The sequence below is a fragment of the Festucalex cinctus genome, chromosome 9, assembly GCF_051991245.1.
Source record: "Festucalex cinctus isolate MCC-2025b chromosome 9, RoL_Fcin_1.0, whole genome shotgun sequence".
Classification (NCBI taxonomy): Eukaryota; Metazoa; Chordata; class Actinopteri; order Syngnathiformes; family Syngnathidae; genus Festucalex; species Festucalex cinctus.
In genome coordinates this window covers 11372094-11389322 of record NC_135419.1, presented here as the reverse complement: position 1 = coordinate 11389322, position 17229 = coordinate 11372094, and the positions used below count along the sequence as shown (strand labels likewise).

Genomic DNA, 17229 nt, shown 5'->3' with positions numbered 1-17229 from the left:
TCACCATTAACACACTTTTGTGGACTATCGCCAGTAACCAACAAACTTGTTTTATTTCAAACTTTATCATGATTGCAGGATTGTCTTTAGTCTTCTACTGCTCCATGAATCTGTAAAGAGAGAAAACATGAACATAAAACATTACTGAAAATTTGAATAATTTCTCATCACAGTCGATTCATTTTCTATATTGCGTGTCATCATTAGTGTTATGGGCGAACTGGAGCCTGTCTGACTAGGTGAGAGGTGGCGTACACTGAAATGGTCACCAGTCATGTTTTTGGAATGTGATAGTAACCAGAAGACACACAGGAAGGGCATGCAAACCCCAAATCTTCAACTGTAATTCCACAATACAGTCGCATATTTATAGGTTCTTACTATTAACCTACTTTGAACTTATTAAAAGTTTACTACTAGTTAATATCTTAACCGCTTCAGCAAGCTCGGGCCAGTCCATCGCCATCATCACTGCGTCGTCCGAGTTTGGAGGGGTCTCGAGGTTCCAGTAGGTCAGCTTGTCAAACACACAAGATACCTTCAGGGTCCTATCCTAAAACATACACAAACAAAAAAAGAAAGAGGCACAGTTATTTTAACAATCTGTTGTTTTCCATTATCTTTACATAAATCCAACAACGAGACTGAATTATGTCTACCTCCTGATCCGAATCGGGCTTGTTGATCTCCTTGAGCACCAAGCCAGTGTAGCCTTGCGGACAGGTGAGCTCCTGCCCTTTCAGGCCACGACCCCGGAATGAAACCGTTTTCTCTGTGATGGGAAACAGGCATGCAAGGTCGAGTGACATGCAAAATAAAAACATAACTACAGGAATCGCTTACATTTTACTGTACCATGTTTGCGGTCCTTAATTGCAGTATTGAAGTACTGTGTAATCTGTGCATGCCCGTTGTGTTCAATCTCACAGGGGATCAGGTGCAGTTGTTCTCGAGGTGCCTGGCCCACAGATGATGCATCAACACGGGTCACACAGCTGTGACAGGACATCCTGCAACCAGGTAAGCATGGTTAAAATGTTTATGGATTGGTTAATAATTGGTTAAATAATGTATTGGTCGATTCATTATAGCCCTTCTACTCCTTTCTAGAGAAGACTGCGACTGTGCAAAAGGTACTGAAATATTAAACAGTTGGAATTTCGAAATATTATAGCATGTCAAATTAAATAAAGGTGATAGTCCATTTTAGGTTCGTTCGGAATATTTACCTCAACGTCGAATATACTATTATGATAGATGATACATGTTTTCACTTTTAATTTTAGCACATTTAACATCTACGAATTGCCTAGTGTCTTTGAAAATCACTACGCTCCTACAATATATTGGCCATTAATGCCATGTTTATCAGATTCATTTATGTAAGTTTATTTCTCTAACTACCTTTTCGTGTTGTATTCCAGAGTTTTTAAATGAACGTGGGTGATTTCCGCGTCGCTTTGAGTTCGGACTGTGATTGGACGAGAACTCTTCTTCTACGTCCAAAAATAGTTTGGCGGCATAATTCTGTTGAGTGTTGCAATGTCTCCCCCTCTTGATGAGTGAGAAAATTACAGTACAGTACTGCGTAATGATTATCTCGCTAGATTTATTCTAAACCAAAAAAAAATATATATATATATACAATATTCATTTTTAAGAGAATAGCATCAAGTGTAAAAACAGAATTGCGCACAAGTACACTCTAAAGGGAAAGAGGGTCGTAATAATTATTCATGAATGTCTGTGTTGGACAAATTTGCGGTGGATTTGGGATCGAGTGGGAAACTGCCAGGTAACAAGACGAACTCACCAAGGACCAATCACAGTCTCTGCGGGTGAGCTCTGGCCAATCCGGGTCCTCGTTTAATCGCAGTCTTTGCGCGCTCTTGGTGTTACCAAGTAAAGGTGGTCGTAAACTCGGTAAGCATACATTTTAAATAACTTAAGTCGTAATATAATAATCCCGAGTTTTATTAACTGGTTAGAAATTTGGTTAGATAATAGTTATGCCTATGAGTAGTGTTGGCGTTGTGGCTGGTGAGTTAGTAAACACTTGAGGCTGAAGTGGAAGTGCCGAAAGTATGTTTGCCCAGTTACCGTAAATGTTTGCTAGCAAAACCAAACGACGTACTAATTCTAATTCTGATCAAATGTCTCCGGTTTTAGTAAATGCTTAGCCTTATACTTGTGCTCGTAATGTAATTTATAATTAGCTGTACATTTCAAATTAGCTTAAAGTCAAGTCATTAAAAAATGGAAGAATTCAGCCCATTACAATTGTCAAATTGTTTCTCTCTTTGTTTTACCATCGATCAGCAAACCTGACCAAAAGTGCAACTAATGGAAATTCAACATTCTTTGTCAAGCATGCCAAATGGCAACTTAAATAGGTAAGAGTGGTACAAGCCCAAAATATGTTATCTCTTGTGTATACATACACTATTTACACGAATTTTAATACATTTTTTTTCTCATAGCTTTAGTTTAGATGATTTCTCTGATTCAGATGAAGACTTTGAGCTCCCAGTGAAAACCACCAAGCGGAAAAACCAGGCAGAGCCGAGCTCAACGGTAAGCACAAACCCTTGGAAGCAAATAATCCTACCATGATTAATGCTAATCCAAGAGTCGTCTCACTCGAATTTCTGTCTCTCCGTCATCCCAAGCAATCCAAGAGGCCAAGGCACAAGTATGCATTGAGAGCATCACCCATGAGCACAGCAATTCTATCTATGCCAGAAGCTTCTCAGGAGGATCAGTCTTCCCCAGGTGCACCCAGGCGGGCCAAAGCCAAGTCTAGGAAAAGAGCAGTCAACCAGGCCATCAGTGCAAAAGATATCTATGATGCTGTCAACTCTGGAAGGAGTGACCTAGTGGTGAGCAAATCCCCCATCTCAACCATTGTTTTCATGTGCTATGACTAACAATCTACAGTCTTGTACTTTATAACATACATACAGTTTGCGATTTCATTAAGGTGCCTGTAAAGTGAACATGTCTTGTTATTTTGATGCACTGTAGAGAAGACAATTGTGTTCCACTGCTTTGTTTTGTGCACTTGTTCCAATTATTCAGAATCAAATTGTCTGAATGGCTGCCTTTCTCCTTGCCATCTCTAGACAGTGGTTGACGAGTGGTTGGAATACTACAAGCAGTGGCGTGAGGAGGGACTGCTTGGGCTCATTAACTTCATCGTTCAGTGCTGTGGATGCCAAGGTCGGGGGATTAATGGGGAGGCCAAATGAGGGGAAGTTGGGCACTTATGGTCAATTGTCAACGAGTATTAATCCCTTAATATGTCATGATGATGTTTAGGGATAGACCGATTATCGACCCGTGCCGATATTTGTCAAAATGCCAAATATGACAATATCAGCATTGCGCTTTTTTTTTCCGAATTTAACTTGAGTTGAGTTTTTACTTGTCACAAAGACATATTCAGACCATCTTTTGAAACGTTTTACTAACCCTGTCGAAAACCCCAAATTAGCCACATTTGCACGTATTTGTTTCTCAGTGAGACCTAGGGAACTTTTCCTTTCTGGATCTATTTAAACTTCCCACTTTATAAAAAAAAAAAAATACCTATATATGCTGACACTGAGAACTCCCAACACTTTTTTTTTTTATTAAAAAAATAATAATAATAAAACGAAGAAATTATGTTGACATTTTGGAAAACTTTATTTACAGTAGAAAGCTTTAGGGAACTATTTACTTGCTTAATTTTTCATTTGGATTAACACATGCTGATAACCCTGGAAGCTCCCTTCCAATTTTTGTTGTCATTTTTAAACAATGCTATCAATTCTTTATGTTTGAAATTAAAAGAAAAAGTAGTTTTTTAGAGTTTTTATGCTAATATTTTCCCTTTTACTGCAAATGAATATTGGCTTGAAATATCGGTTATCCACCTCCTTGACTACTAATAATCTGTATCGGCCTTGAAAAAAACATATCGCTCTATCACTAATAATGTTAATCTGTCACTGGCCACGGACCTTGTATTTTCAGAAATAGCAAAGAAATTAATTACTGTACATAATTAAATACAACTTAAAAACTATCTTACGCAGGAATACATTTATTTATTTATTTATTTATTTTGTCAAGGGCAAGGTTGACTGTTTCCTATTCCGTTTTCCCAGGAGTGGTTAACAGAGAGATGCTCGACAACATGCAAAATGCAGAAATCATCGCCACGCTAACCAGACAATTTGATGCTGTAAGTGACAAAAAATTTTAGGCAAATTTGTCATTTTTTTGAAGTTGGTGTTGATCGATTAGAAAAGCACAATCATGGCATGAATGATGCATCTTTACAATACAATTTTTTCAGAGTTCAGGGAGCTACCCTTTGTCCGGAACGCGCCCCGGGCTGAAGCGATTCCGAGCGAACCTTTGCGAGTTTGCCCGCGTCCTGGTGCGCTCCTGTCGAAATAGTCTCATCTATGATGAGTACCTCTTCCCCTTCTTGCTGTCTCTCCTCACCGGGATGTCTGACTCCCAAGTCAGAGCATTGAGACACACAAGCACCCTGATCGGTGAGCACGTCTCAAAAGAGCTTCCGCAACGACTGCGACATCAGAACTATAACAAAAGATACAAGCTATCAACTTGCACTTTTTACGTAATACTGTAACATACAAATAATGATTACGTCAACTCGCATATGGTAAGAACAGATGTGACTTTGTTTCTTGGTAGCCATAAAGATTATGTCAGGAATGGTGGAGGTGGTTGTGGCAGTGTCCCTTCAACTGCAAACCATCCAGCGGCGGTACGACCTGGAGCAGGGCAAGGATGTGGAGGATCAAGACTCTCAGCGACTGGAAGAGCTCAGGGCTTCCATGAGAGAGGTCACTGAGATCACACACACATACTGCACTTAGGTCCTGATTTACTAAAAGTTTGTCAAGCAAAAGCTTGATTGCTCACGCAGAAATGTTTTTGACAATTTTGGAGCTTCTAATTTCTTAAAGGGCTAACTTAAGCCAGTCACAAATAGGGATGTAACAATAATGGCAATATGATATCGCAATATTAAAACTGCCACAATATTGTCGTTGTCATGCTATGATATTAAAAGCAGCACGTCTGTTAAAAAAAGTCAGGTTGATTTTCATTTGTGTAGTTCTAGCACCTTCTGGTGGCTATTTTTTTGTGCAGTTTAATTTTCACAAGACACGTTTTGGCCTTTCTTTGTTTAAAATCCACGCTATTGGTCACATGAAGGGGAATGTAATATGCTTGTGAACCGAGTCAATGTAGGCATGCATTAGCAAGTAAGTGCCTCAATATTAAGTGCTATCAGAGAGTGTAGGTTGTTTACATGCATTGCTGTTATGTACAAAGCACAATATTGTGTGTGTGTGTGTGTGGGTGGGGGGGTTTAGTGAAAGCTTTTTTTTTTTTTAAACAATACTGTGTTTTGTTTTGTTTTATATCGCCAACTTCACCACGGTATTGTGCTAATTATCGTATAGTGATAATATCGTATCGTGTTGTTTGGATATCGTTACATCCCTAACGCACAAGGAGTCATGTCATATCACTGATTACAAAACACCTTTCGGCTCTGCATTTTATTACATCAGCATGGGTCATTTTAGTGCACTGCGGCAGTTGGTGCTATCCCAGGCAGTTTTTTTTTTGGTTTTTTTTCTTCCCTGGGATGTGCTGTCCCAAATTTTAAATGCAATGTTATGCAGGATGGGCACATACTGTACATCCAAAAGTCACACACTTGCGGCAAGTTAAGTCAAACAAGCCATGGATTTTATGCAGTTGCTAGCTGATTTCCTCCCATTTTATTTTGCGCTTGCGATGATTCCCAAATGTTCCATAGGGAAAAATTATTAGCTCTTTAAAAATTATTTTGGTAATAATGATTAGTCAAGCAATTTTGGGGGGTGTTAGAAAACAAGAACATGTTTAGATATTTAAAAAAAATAATAATAATAATTATTAAGACAAATACACAATATACTTGTGTTACGTTCCTTTTGGACCTAACAAAATTTATAAAATGTGTTATTTGTGATCTTAGTAAATCAGTCTAACAGCAGTGCTTATGATAGACTCATGTTGAACACATCCACATGAGTTCTGTTCACACTACTCTGTGATTGCACCATAGCTGCTGGAAAACAAAGAGGAGCTGTCGTCCATGATGAACGCCACCTTCCGGGGCATTTTTGTGCACCGCTACCGTGACCATCTGGTTGATATCAGGGCAGCTTGCATGGAGGAGCTGGGTGTGTGGATCAAAACAGACCCCGAGACCTTCCTCAATGATGGCTGTATCAAATACCTGGGCTGGATGATGAATGACAAGGTGTCGCACTGATCTTTATACTCACTTTTACTTTCTTTTTTTTCATAATGGTTATCAGCTTCTTATGGACAGAAGGGAACAAAAGTTACACATTTTCGGTGTAAGAATGAATTTGGAAGGGAACTCGAGGCAAAAATTCTTTGCAATAATATGTTCTATGTGCAATTCAGTATTAATCAAAATTTTTAGACTATTTGGGGCACATGGAATTTATTATTCCCCCCAATTGTTTTCCCCGTTAAGTGTTCTTGTTTTAATTAGCATTCCATTGGTGATAGGTTTTCAGAGCTTGTTCAAGCAAACATGACATCACAGTTATACTCTTCTGTCTGATGTCCCGCAGCAAAGTGTGGTGCGACTGCAGTGTGTGCGAAGCCTGCGGGGTCTCTATAAGGAGGAAGAGTTTCATAGCCACCTGGAGCTTTTCACCAGCAAATTTAAAGTGAGATTTCCTTCTTGGTTTAATTTTTGATTGGCATATTAATTTTAATTACCCCTTTTATTCATAAAGTATGCCTTTTTTTTTTTTTTTTTTTTTTTTTTTTTTTTTAAACCATACGTCTTGAAATTAGAATCTCTTACTGTCTGACTTCAAGTCAGGGGGTGAAGTCATGCTAATGCTGCAATTCATTTTCTATTGAAAATATGTTTTGCCAGGAAAATGTAGTTTGTGTGTGTCTGTTTAGAAAAGGATGCTCAACATGGTGATGGACAAGGACAGCGACGTTGCTGTGGAAGTGATCAAGCTGTTGCTGCAAATCCAGTAAGTGGCATATCTCTCCGTAACATATGCATTGTGAGGGTGTTGTTGGATGGTGCAAAACACAATATATTGAAATGCATGTGTGTTAATGTGTGCAGGAGCACGGATGAAGGCCTGCAGGAGGACGAGTGTGCTCATATCTATCCCCTAGTTTACGCCGCAAATCGCAGTTTGGCGTCCACAGCCGGCTTGTTCCTCTATATGAAGTACTTTTTTCCTCATTTAATTTAGCCACAATTAGATCTGTTTTAGCAATGCTATAACAACCACCAGACTATCACTGTTGTGTTTTGTGTGCTTTGCACAACAATTTCCTGTTAGTACAAGTCCATTGTGTGAATCCTCACTTTGAATGGCAAATTTCATTTTGTACCCAAAAGTGGCTTTTATTTTGTTGTCTGTGTTAGGCTGAAAAGTGTGATTAGCAATGGGGATGGCACAAATTCTGACTTCTTCCAAATCCTCATCTCCTTCTACTTCCAGAGTGAGGTAACACTTTTTTTCCTCTTTACTTTTTTTTTTTTTTTTTTTTTAAGCATCCAGCCTCCTGTAATTTAAAAAGAAAACAGTACAGAATGAATACATTTACTTGACTAACTCCTGTTTTCCACCTGTGGACAGTTCCTGCATGAGCATGGGATTTACCTGGTGGACAGCCTGTGGGATGTTGCAGGTTCTGAGTTAAAAGACTGGGAGTGCATGACATCTCTTTTGCTAGAGGAAGCTGGTGAGGATTGAAAATCAGTCTTCTTCCATGAAGGACTACAGAAATCAGTCAACAATTACTGTTGATATGCTGAAATTAGGGGATTTGGACAATTTTAAATTAAAAAATGGCTCCAAACCATTACTCGATTAAAATAGTTGTCAATTAATTTGATAATTGTTTACTTCTCGGAGGGCGGCACAGTGGTTAGCACGTCCGCCTCCCAGTTCTGAGGACTCGGGTTTGAGTCCAGGCTCCGGCCTTCCTGGGTGGAGTTTGCATGTTCTCCCCGTGCCTGCGTGGGTTTTCTTTCTCCGGGTACTCCGGTCTCCTCCCACATTCCAAAGACATGCATGGAAGGTTAATTGGGCGCTCTGAATTGTCCCTAGGTGTGCTTGTGAGTGTGGATGGTTGTTTGTCTCTGTGTGCCCTGCTATTGGCTGGCAACCAGTCCAGGGTGTACACCGCCTACTGCCCAAAGCCAGCTGAGATAGGCTCCAGCACCCCCCCCCGTGACCCTTGTGAGGAATAAGCGGTCAAGAAAATGGATGGATGGTTTACTTCTCGCTAAATCGATAAAATTTGACAGCTCTACTTGTGTGATCAGGTTTGATGAACGAGGAGGAGGACATACTTATCGAATTGATGATATGTGCAATCCGACGGGCAGCAGAGGCAACCCCACCCGTTGGCAGAGTCCCGGTCAAGAAGGTGGGTGCATATACACTTATAGTGGGTTTATGAAGTTTATGCATGAGGCTTTTTTGTGAGGTTGTATGTCATGGCATTTATGAGACTACGCTTAACATTTTATAAGACTCAGGGTACGCTGCTACACTCTATGGACAAAAGTATTATAAAATCTGCAGGAATGTGATAATATTTGATAATTTTTTGGGAAGAGAGGGAAGCCGTTCATATGCTATTCACATTTAAAAACGCAGCAGAATAGTTTGGAATTCTGTGCAATGTGCAACAGTTAAGTCACGTTCAGTAATATTGCTCGGTATGCAGCAGGCTTCAGACTTAATTCAAGGATCCTCTTTGTCATTTATCTTCTGGTCATCCTTCCACATCAATTTTTAGTCCTAATTATGAGGTGCATCCCAAGACTTGTAAAGTTCGATCTGTGTTCATAAAGGGCCTGAATGCAAAGGAAAAGAAGACCCAGGAACAAGACAGGAAGCGTATCACTGCCCATTTCATCCCTTTACTAACACAGCTTCTGGCCAAGGTAACTAGTCGAGCCCAGCTCAAATGTTGAATGTTGTGTTGTGCATTTTCTTAGAGCTATTACTCCAAACTCATTATTTTTAGTATTTAAGATTGAACATTTATGTGTGTTTGCTCCCTCTGCGCAGTATTCAGCAGACACAAGGAAGGTAAGATTCCTCCTGCAAGTGCCACTCTACTTCGACCTGGACATGTACAGCAGCGCACAGCGGATGGAGAAGGTAGCGTATTTTCATACTAGCAACCAATGAATGCTCAGTACTGTATTTTGTAACCTGAAGAGCCTTGAATTTCATGGCAGTTTCTATTTCTCTTGACTTTTTACTTTTGTTGCATCACCTTGAATTGTTCCTCCTCTTCTAGGGTACACTTATATGACAACTGTCTTGTTACGTTTTTTTTTGTTTTTTTTTACACTGGACGTGAATGTAATTTTTTTTTTCTTTTCTCGGCTTTTTCTCACGCGACAGCATCTCGACCAGCTGCTGTCTCAGATATGTCTGATTTTAGAGAAGCACACAGATAACACCGTGCTGGAGGTGTGCCGCAAACTGGTTGGCACACTCTGCTCCAGCAGCCACGCCTTCTCCTCCCGCTCTCACCTGGCGTTTAGTCAGCTGTTTGACAGCCTGACTGAGCAATTCAACGCCTATTACAGTGACCTGATGCAGGTTGGACAAACTCAACTTGCATTTTGATACATGTATTGTTTATGGCTGTGCAACATGCATAGAAAAGGAGCTCGAGAGTTCTTTTTAGAAAAACACATCATTGTCTGCTGTTTATGTCTACTTGCTTGAGGTGATGCCATTAGCAGCATGTGTGTCTTGTCTGTGTCTCCTGTGTATGTACCCAGGCCCCAACTGATGATGATGTTTTCAGTGCAGCCGTGGCCTTGAAGAGGATCGCAGTCTTGGTCAGGTGTCTAACACACTACAGTATTTGCTTATAACTTCTAGCCATTGTCAAACAATGGTGGGGAGCAAGGTTATTTTAGTTAACTAAAACTAACGGAAAAAGTCAAACAAAAATTCAAAAAGCAGTTTTGTTAACGAAATAAAATAAAAAAACGAAAACTAACTGAAACTCCATTTTATGTTTACAAAACTAAAATTAACTTATGTTATGATTAATAGCAAAAATGTCCTTCATTTTAGCCTTTGGGGATGATTTTAATTTATGATTTTAAGTAATTTATTTTTATATTAACCGGAATAAGGACGTTTAAAAGTGTGTCACACAGAAGCGACGTCATCTAGAGGCAGCCAATAGAAAAGCACCTTTAGATGATGTCGCTCTTATGGTGTTTTTTTTTTTAATATTGCGCATAAGTAATACACATTTAATTAAAAAAAAAAAACATTTATACTGAAACTACTCAACTCAAGTTTATTTATATAGCGCTTTCAAAGAGCCTGAACTGTCACAAAGCGCTTTACAGAACACAAAAAAGCCAAACATAAAACATTAACACCAATACAATCCACAACAAATCAACATTCTTCCATCCCTACATACGCTTTGATGTTTGAAGCAGTTTTTAGATGAGAGGACAGAATCAGTCTCCTTTCAGCAGTTGATCAGAGACGTGATCTCAGTAACTAAAACTAAGCATTTATTGAATAACTAAAACAAATAAAAACTAACAGAACCATCGTGAAAACTAATTAAAACTAACTAAATTTAAAAAAAAAAATTTTAAAACTCAAAACGAAATAAAAACTAACTAAAATGAAAAATTCCAAAACTGATATCCCTGGTGGGGAGTGGGGTGGCCCTAAATATATATTGCAAAATTACGTTTTTTTTTTGTTTTTTTTGTTTGTTTGTTTGTTTGTTTTTCTCCAGTGCCAAAAACCTATCAGGTGAAAGGCTGTTTGACTCCTGCATGGATCTTCTTAAAAACAGGATGGAGTCCAGACGTCTCGACGAGGAAGTCTGTGATGAGTTCCGCTCATAGTGATATTCAATAATGAAAACGACAAATATAAAGCGTCCATTTGTTTTGTTGTAGCTTGTGGTAGCAGCTTTGAGGTGCTCAGCCCTTCACTTGATGTGGGCCAAAGTCAATCTTCCCTCTCTTCCATCCCAGGTGCTCGAGTTAACAACAAAGCATTTTTTTTTTTTTTTATATATTTGACTTCACTGAAACTTCCTGTCATCGGTCCCAGGAGGAAGTGAAACGCCTGAAGAAGGAGGTGCGCTCCTTCTGCCAAATCTGCCAAGCGTGCCTGCCTCTTGGCCAAGCAGCCATCAGAGATCAGGTCTGAGCATCTGCACCATAAGTGTGACATCACATGTGTGCAATTTAAATAAGTAGAATTGTTCCAATTGATCATCTTTCCTCCCCTCACTCCAGGCATTTGAATTACTGTGTGACCTCCTGGTGCTTTACAGTGCCAATTCTGTCCGCTCTACACCCGCCCTTCAAAATTTGTACTACCTGCCCTCTCACTCCCTGCGTACAGAGATGTCAGCTTTCCTTCTGGACTACGTCTTCTCGGATGAAACAGAGGTGGAAGGTATTTCACAAACCAAATCTGTCCAAATGTCAGCCATCTCTGTCATGTTCCGCGAGGCTAGCATTTGCTTCAGAAACAAGAAGATTTACCGGATTGTTTTGTGTAATTTATTGGAAATGAGAAGAATGAACTCCGGTCTCCTCCCACATTCCAAAGACATGCATGGCAGGTTAATTGGGCGCTCCGAATTGTCCCTAGGTGGGCTTGTGTGTGTGGATGTTTGTTCGTCTCTGTGTGCCCTGCGATTGGCTGGCAACCAGTCCAGGGTGTCCCCTGCCTACTGCTCAGAGCCAGCTGAGATAGGCGCCAGCACCCCCCGCGACCCTTGTGAGGAATAAGCGGTCAAGAAAATGGATGGATGGATGAGAAGAATGATTGCTTTTTCCTATGCATAATGTGATTTGTCATGTAGGATCATGTTGACTGGGTACCTTTGGTGGATGACGAAAATAATGTTAGGCCGATATTAAATTCTGATGAAATGATAACCGTGAGTAAAAATACCGCTGTATGGTATTAAAATTACAGCTATAAAATGACATTTTTTTTTAAATATTTGGGTAAATAAATTTTTAAAAATTCCCATTGAACACAATTTATTCTATTTTTAATGAAGTAAACTATAAAATATTTGGTACCGAAGAAACTTGTACCATGTTAAGTTTAAATAATAAACGTTAACATTCATTTTTTGGTTGAATTAATACGTTTCATCATTCTTTTAAATTTCTTAAAAAACATTTTTTCTTTTTTTTTTTCCTGCTACTTGTTTATGTTTATATGGTCAATAAACAAATAAACAAAAAAATTCTTAGTAAGTCACAGTGTCCCCTCACTGGTGAGTTATTTGTACAACAGGTCCGTAAGCTACTTGTGTTGTCCTTAGGGCTAACTCGTACCCGCTGGCACCATGTTTATGTCTACTTGCTTGAAGGTAATGAAATTTGCAGGTTTGAAGATTACAGGTGTTGGTAATTACCTTTTTGATTTGGTGCTATTTTTGGCTTGCCTGAACCTTTTTCCTCCTTTCACACATAATCAACTGTGGCTTGTTTGTTGTCATCTCCAGATCAGCAGGAGGAAGAGATCAAACTTCTTCAGAAGAAGCGCAACCAGCTGGCCGGCTACTGTAAGTTGGTCATCTTTGGCGTGATGGACCTCACCGCTGGCACCGACGTCTTCAAGCACTACGACAAGGTACACCTCATAAAAAAACGTCCTTCTATGGCTGTGTGCTAAACGGAGTTATGCAAAGCTGATAAAAGGATGTGAATCACAAAATCTACCAAGGATGTTTTTAACTTTCTGCCTATTTTTTTATGAATCATCCTAGGGCTGCTCGATCATGGAAAAAAAATTATAATCGCGATTATTTTGACAAATCATTATTATTAAATTATTTAATCGATGATTTATTTTTTGGTACAAAACAAGAACATGTATTTAAAACATTTAAAAATATTAAGATCAAATAAAAAATATGTAAATATAATTATGTAAGTTCCTTTTGGGACAAACAGAATTTATTTATTTATTTATTTGTTTATTTTGGCAAAAACTTGAAGTTGGAGTGCAGCTTGAGCACTTTGCAGGACGACGATCATTTATTTTTTTTGGTACAAAACATGAAAATGTTTACACATTTAAAAAATTTAACACCAATTTAAAAAAAAATAGAAACACTATAATTTCGTAAGTTCCTTCTGGACCAAACAATTTTTTTTATTTATTTATGTTTGCAAAGATTTGAAGTTGGAGTGCAGCATGTGTATTGTGCAGTAGGACGATTTGTTGGCACAAGACTATAAAGAAATATTAAAACAAATAAATTCTTTGAAACAGTAATTATGCGAGTTCCTTTTGGATGAATCTAAATTTATTTAATTAACCCGGTAGTTATTTTAAAATTTAAAAAAGGTGCAAATGTATACATTTAAACAATTCAAAAAATAGTATTAATATTTTTTTTTTCACGATTGTACTGATTTTGTAATTGTGGAGTGTAGTAATTAAAATTGTAATTGAATTTTGATTAATTGCACAGCCCTAAATCACCCCGTAATTCTCATGTGTATATACTCTTTTTAAATAACATTCATATTATTAAGAAATCCACATTTCGATGATGTCATAAAGCGATTCTAAAAATAAATCCAATGCAATTAGTGATAAATCTACCAGAGATGGTTTTCCTGTTTTTCTCGCAGAACTTTAAGGACTTTGGCGACATCATTAAAGAAACTATAACTCAAACGAAACTCATCAATCCTGTAAAGAGCGCCCGAACTCTCTGCCTAAGTATACAGCAGGTATGCCATGCATGAATGCTCATACAACACTTTCTCTCAGCATTGGTGTGTGAATTACTTATAATCTGACTTGTGAGTAGAGTTAAGTTTCCGCCACACTTGTTTGGAGGAATTTCCAGTACACACAGACTGCATGCCGCTTCTGTCACAGTACTTATACTACCTATTAAAAATTGCTGTCCGTTTATTATACGCAGTGTGAAAGGAGCTACTCACCGTAAAACCTATTTGGTAGTGTCTTTAAAAATCTTTTGACGATTGGCTATAAATGTCGATCCAGTTGTTCACAGAGATGCTGACAGAGGGGGTCACGAGCAAGGATAAGGACGACATCAGAGATTTGGCTAGGAAGCTCGCCGTGACTTTCGGCAATAACCTTGAAGATATTCGCAAACCACTGGTAGCTCTGCACATGTGAGTAACACACACACACACAAAACAGCATTGTTAGGCTTGCAAATTGGTGTTTAATTGTTTTTTCAGGGACGGAATACGTTTTGCCTTCAAAGCATGTGAGGAAGGGGTAGAGCAGCACCCGAATGTGCCCTTCTTGGAGATGCTCAGCGAGTTCAGTTTTAAGCTGCTGCAAAAGGACAAGACCACGTTGTGAGCTGTCATCCTCATCCACATTACATCAGTCACTGTGGATTGCATTTGTGCTTTAAGTTTCAACATTAAGTTGCAGCAAACGTGGTTGTTTGTTCCCTCCCAGGTCAGCTTTCATGACATCCTTGTGTCCCACTGCTGCCCTCTCCTGGCAATCAGTCAACATGTATCAGCGCTCCTTGGGCGGCACCTCTGCCAACCTGGAGGGAAGAGTTGAAGCCGTTAGTCCGCAAACCATCCCGGTCGCAAAACGCCAAAAAACTGATGCACAAGGTTAGAAAACAGTTATATTGATACAGTTTATTTGTAATTTACATTTTATTTGATAAGTACTTATTGAATTGCATTTATTTTGAAAGTGTCAAGGACATAAAGGCCAATTTCATAGACAGTAACAGTAAATCTGGCTGTGGGATGGGGCCTCAAAATGTAGTATCCTAAAGCCACAAATCGTGGCTCGATGCAATTATTTACTGAACAGCAGATGGGGGAGCCATGCATTTTGGGGGCAAGCACATTTTTTGATTAATATGCAATTGTGCATAAAAGCTTGAAAATGTAGCATGGAAAATGCATGAATGAAGACTGATGAACAAACAGGTGGGTCAAGCTCTGACTTGTGCCTCATTCAGGTGCAGCGGCCAGCCCTAAGAAAGGATTCTGGTCGGACAGCAGCAGTATTCACAGCGGGCTGCCCACCCCGATCCTCACCTCCACTGCCCAGAAGCAGCCCAACACTAGAGTTGGGACCCCGGAGTACGTCTTGGAATCCGATGTTGGCAGTGGTTTCACTGAACCAGAGTCTGAGGATGAATTCTCCTTGGGGTGCGTGTTTTGTTTGTTTCTTTGTTTTAATCTCATGATTGTTTCTTAAGTAGCAATCACATACTGGAGGTTAAAAGCCAATAGGGGTGTTAAAAAAAAATCGATTCGGCGATATATCGCGATACTACATCGCGCGATTCTCGAATCGATTCAATAATCGGCAGAATCGATTTTTTTTATTTTTATTTTTTTATTTTTTATTTTTAGGATTCACACCTTGAGCATGGAAGAATGTTATATGAACGGAACATTAAGCCTTAATATTTTATTTTAATGCTGTTCAAACATGAAACAGATTACAACCTCTATAAGACTGAAATTTCAGATAAATAAATAATACATTTTCATATAAATCTTACACTCTACAAGCTTACTGATTAGTATTTTCTAAATTTGAATGAAAAAAATCGCAACAATCGACTTATAAATTCGTATCGGGATTAATCGGTATCGAATCGAATCGTGACCTGTGAATCGTGATACGAATCGAATCGTCAGGTACTAGGCAATTCACACCCCTACAAGCCAAGATATTTGGAATGGTCTGGTTTTGGAAATAAACTGCCAACAAGGCTATGTTTTACATATAGTATGTAACCAGTTATGGGTCAAAATAAGGTCAATTCATGCCAAAAACGCTTTGGAAAAAATACACTTGTACGTTATCAAAAGCACCACTGAGTAGCAGGTAGTGCACCAATAAATAGTGGAAAAACAAAAATGAATCACATTACTGAAATGTGTGCTCATGTAAACATGCATCTTGGTGTTCATTTGAGACTGCCGACATGTCACATGTTTCAGATCACAGATGCCAGACAGGATTCCCACCATGAGAATAAGCTCCACCACAGACCAGAAAGACCTACACACCCATCTGACATTGTAACAAGATTTTTATTTATTTATTTTTTTTGGCCTCACAAAACACAAACATTGTGCCGCGCCAAAATTATCAACGCTTGCGTGTGTTCTTGTATGTCCGCAGACTTACACTGATTGAGGATGATGTCGCAGAGCAAGAAGAAGAAGCTAAGTCTGACGAATACGAAAGTGATTCTTCATATATACTGGTGAAACAAATCTCAATGAAATCAACATGCGTTGGTCACTTTATATTGTGTGATATATACTACTTATGCCTTGTTTGTTTGTTTTTTTGCTCCACGCAGCCTTCCACCCGTCAAGTGTCCTTGATAAATTGACGCAACAAGACCACAGCTGAGTTTTGGCAACATGAGTGTGTTATATGTTACAGTTAAATCAAAGGTGTTCCTAAATGATTTCAGCCATGTATTGTCATGGGATTAGTGAGCAGGATGAAATGGATTTTTAAAAAAAGAAAAAAAAACGTTGAGAAATGTTCAAAAGAAATCTTATATTTTGATCCCTGTTGCTCGGAGTGTGCATGTATTAACTAAAGATGTTATTTCTTGTTAATGTAATCACATGAATTTCCTTGTTAATTATTGCTCATGAATTTCAAAAAATGTTGTGTTAAAATGAATTTCAAAGTGCCTTTAATTGGCATGAGGTATTTATTCTGCATGCATATTTATTCAAACAACCACATTCTGTATTTATTTATCAGATGTGATGAAACATTTTTTTTTTCACATTTATGTATACGTATTGTATTTATGACAGGAATGCAATATGTTTGTGTGAGGAAATTTAAGTATGTTTGAAAATTGCACTTTTATGGGGTTCAAAATTTGAATTACCACTTACTTCTATAACAAGAGTCTTGAGTAAGGGTTGGTTGAACAGTTACCTGATGGTATTTGGAATGTGTGGATTTGTATTAGAATTAAAAATATAGAAATAAATAACATAAAAAAAGGATAAATATTCAACTCTTATGAAATGAGTTCACCTACGGCTTATTCCTTTTTATTAAACCCAATCGCCGTCTTTCACGCCAT

General features: G+C 38.6%; 2 protein-coding genes across 4 annotated transcripts; one reads left to right on the top strand and one right to left on the bottom strand.

Moving 5' to 3' along the window:
• Positions 1-29: 29 nt before the first annotated feature.
• rnaseh2c (ribonuclease H2, subunit C) lies at positions 30-1466 on the bottom strand. The gene is made up of 5 exons (XM_077531142.1): positions 1405-1466; positions 856-1010; positions 660-772; positions 434-553; positions 30-110 (listed from the first exon to the last, which is right to left on the bottom strand). Exons 2-5 carry the CDS (start codon positions 1007-1009, stop codon positions 87-89), a joined length of 411 nt encoding a protein of 136 aa, XP_077387268.1. The 5' UTR covers position 1010; positions 1405-1466; the 3' UTR covers positions 30-86.
• Positions 1467-1811: 345 nt separating this feature from the next.
• stag3 (STAG3 cohesin complex component) lies at positions 1812-17153 on the top strand. 3 transcript variants are annotated; one of them, XM_077531125.1, is made up of 32 exons: positions 1812-1923; positions 2320-2393; positions 2481-2574; positions 2670-2879; positions 3123-3219; positions 4152-4228; positions 4343-4547; positions 4711-4862; positions 6143-6340; positions 6684-6782; positions 7027-7103; positions 7202-7309; positions 7511-7592; positions 7725-7830; positions 8417-8520; positions 8951-9043; positions 9171-9263; positions 9513-9713; positions 9899-9963; positions 10891-10978; positions 11057-11134; positions 11214-11306; positions 11402-11564; positions 12634-12761; positions 13772-13873; positions 14154-14287; positions 14357-14479; positions 14586-14752; positions 15112-15304; positions 16109-16189; positions 16293-16377; positions 16477-17153. In XM_077531125.1, exons 2-32 carry the CDS (start codon positions 2344-2346, stop codon positions 16507-16509), a joined length of 3579 nt encoding a protein of 1192 aa, XP_077387251.1. In that variant the 5' UTR covers positions 1812-1923; positions 2320-2343; the 3' UTR covers positions 16510-17153. The 3 variants fall into 3 exon arrangements, with proteins under 3 accessions (XP_077387251.1, XP_077387252.1, XP_077387253.1); XM_077531126.1 differs by having other exon boundaries at positions 1914-2040; XM_077531127.1 differs by lacking the exon at positions 1812-1923 and adding an exon at positions 1997-2082.
• The last annotated feature ends 76 nt before the right edge of the window (positions 17154-17229 follow it).

What these genes read in the sequence shown, in the direction of transcription:
- rnaseh2c (XM_077531142.1), bottom strand. Translation starts at nt 1,009, where the DNA reads ATGTCCTGTCACAGCTGTGTGACCCGTGTTGATGCATCATCTGTGGGC. An exon ending in AATTAAGGACCGCAAACATG is followed by an intron (nt 773 to 855) that starts GTACAGTAAAAT and finishes TTCCCATCACAG; the next exon opens with AGAAAACGGTTTCATTCCGG. An exon ending in GGCCCGAGCTTGCTGAAGCG is followed by an intron (nt 111 to 433) that starts GTTAAGATATTA and finishes CTCTCTTTACAG; the next exon opens with ATTCATGGAGCAGTAGAAGA.
- stag3 (XM_077531125.1), top strand. Translation starts at nt 2,344, where the DNA reads ATGGAAATTCAACATTCTTTGTCAAGCATGCCAAATGGCAACTTAAAT. An exon ending in ACACACAAGCACCCTGATCG is followed by an intron (nt 4,548 to 4,710) that starts GTGAGCACGTCT and finishes GTTTCTTGGTAG; the next exon opens with CCATAAAGATTATGTCAGGA. An exon ending in GTGATTCTTCATATATACTG is followed by an intron (nt 16,378 to 16,476) that starts GTGAAACAAATC and finishes TGCTCCACGCAG; the next exon opens with CCTTCCACCCGTCAAGTGTC.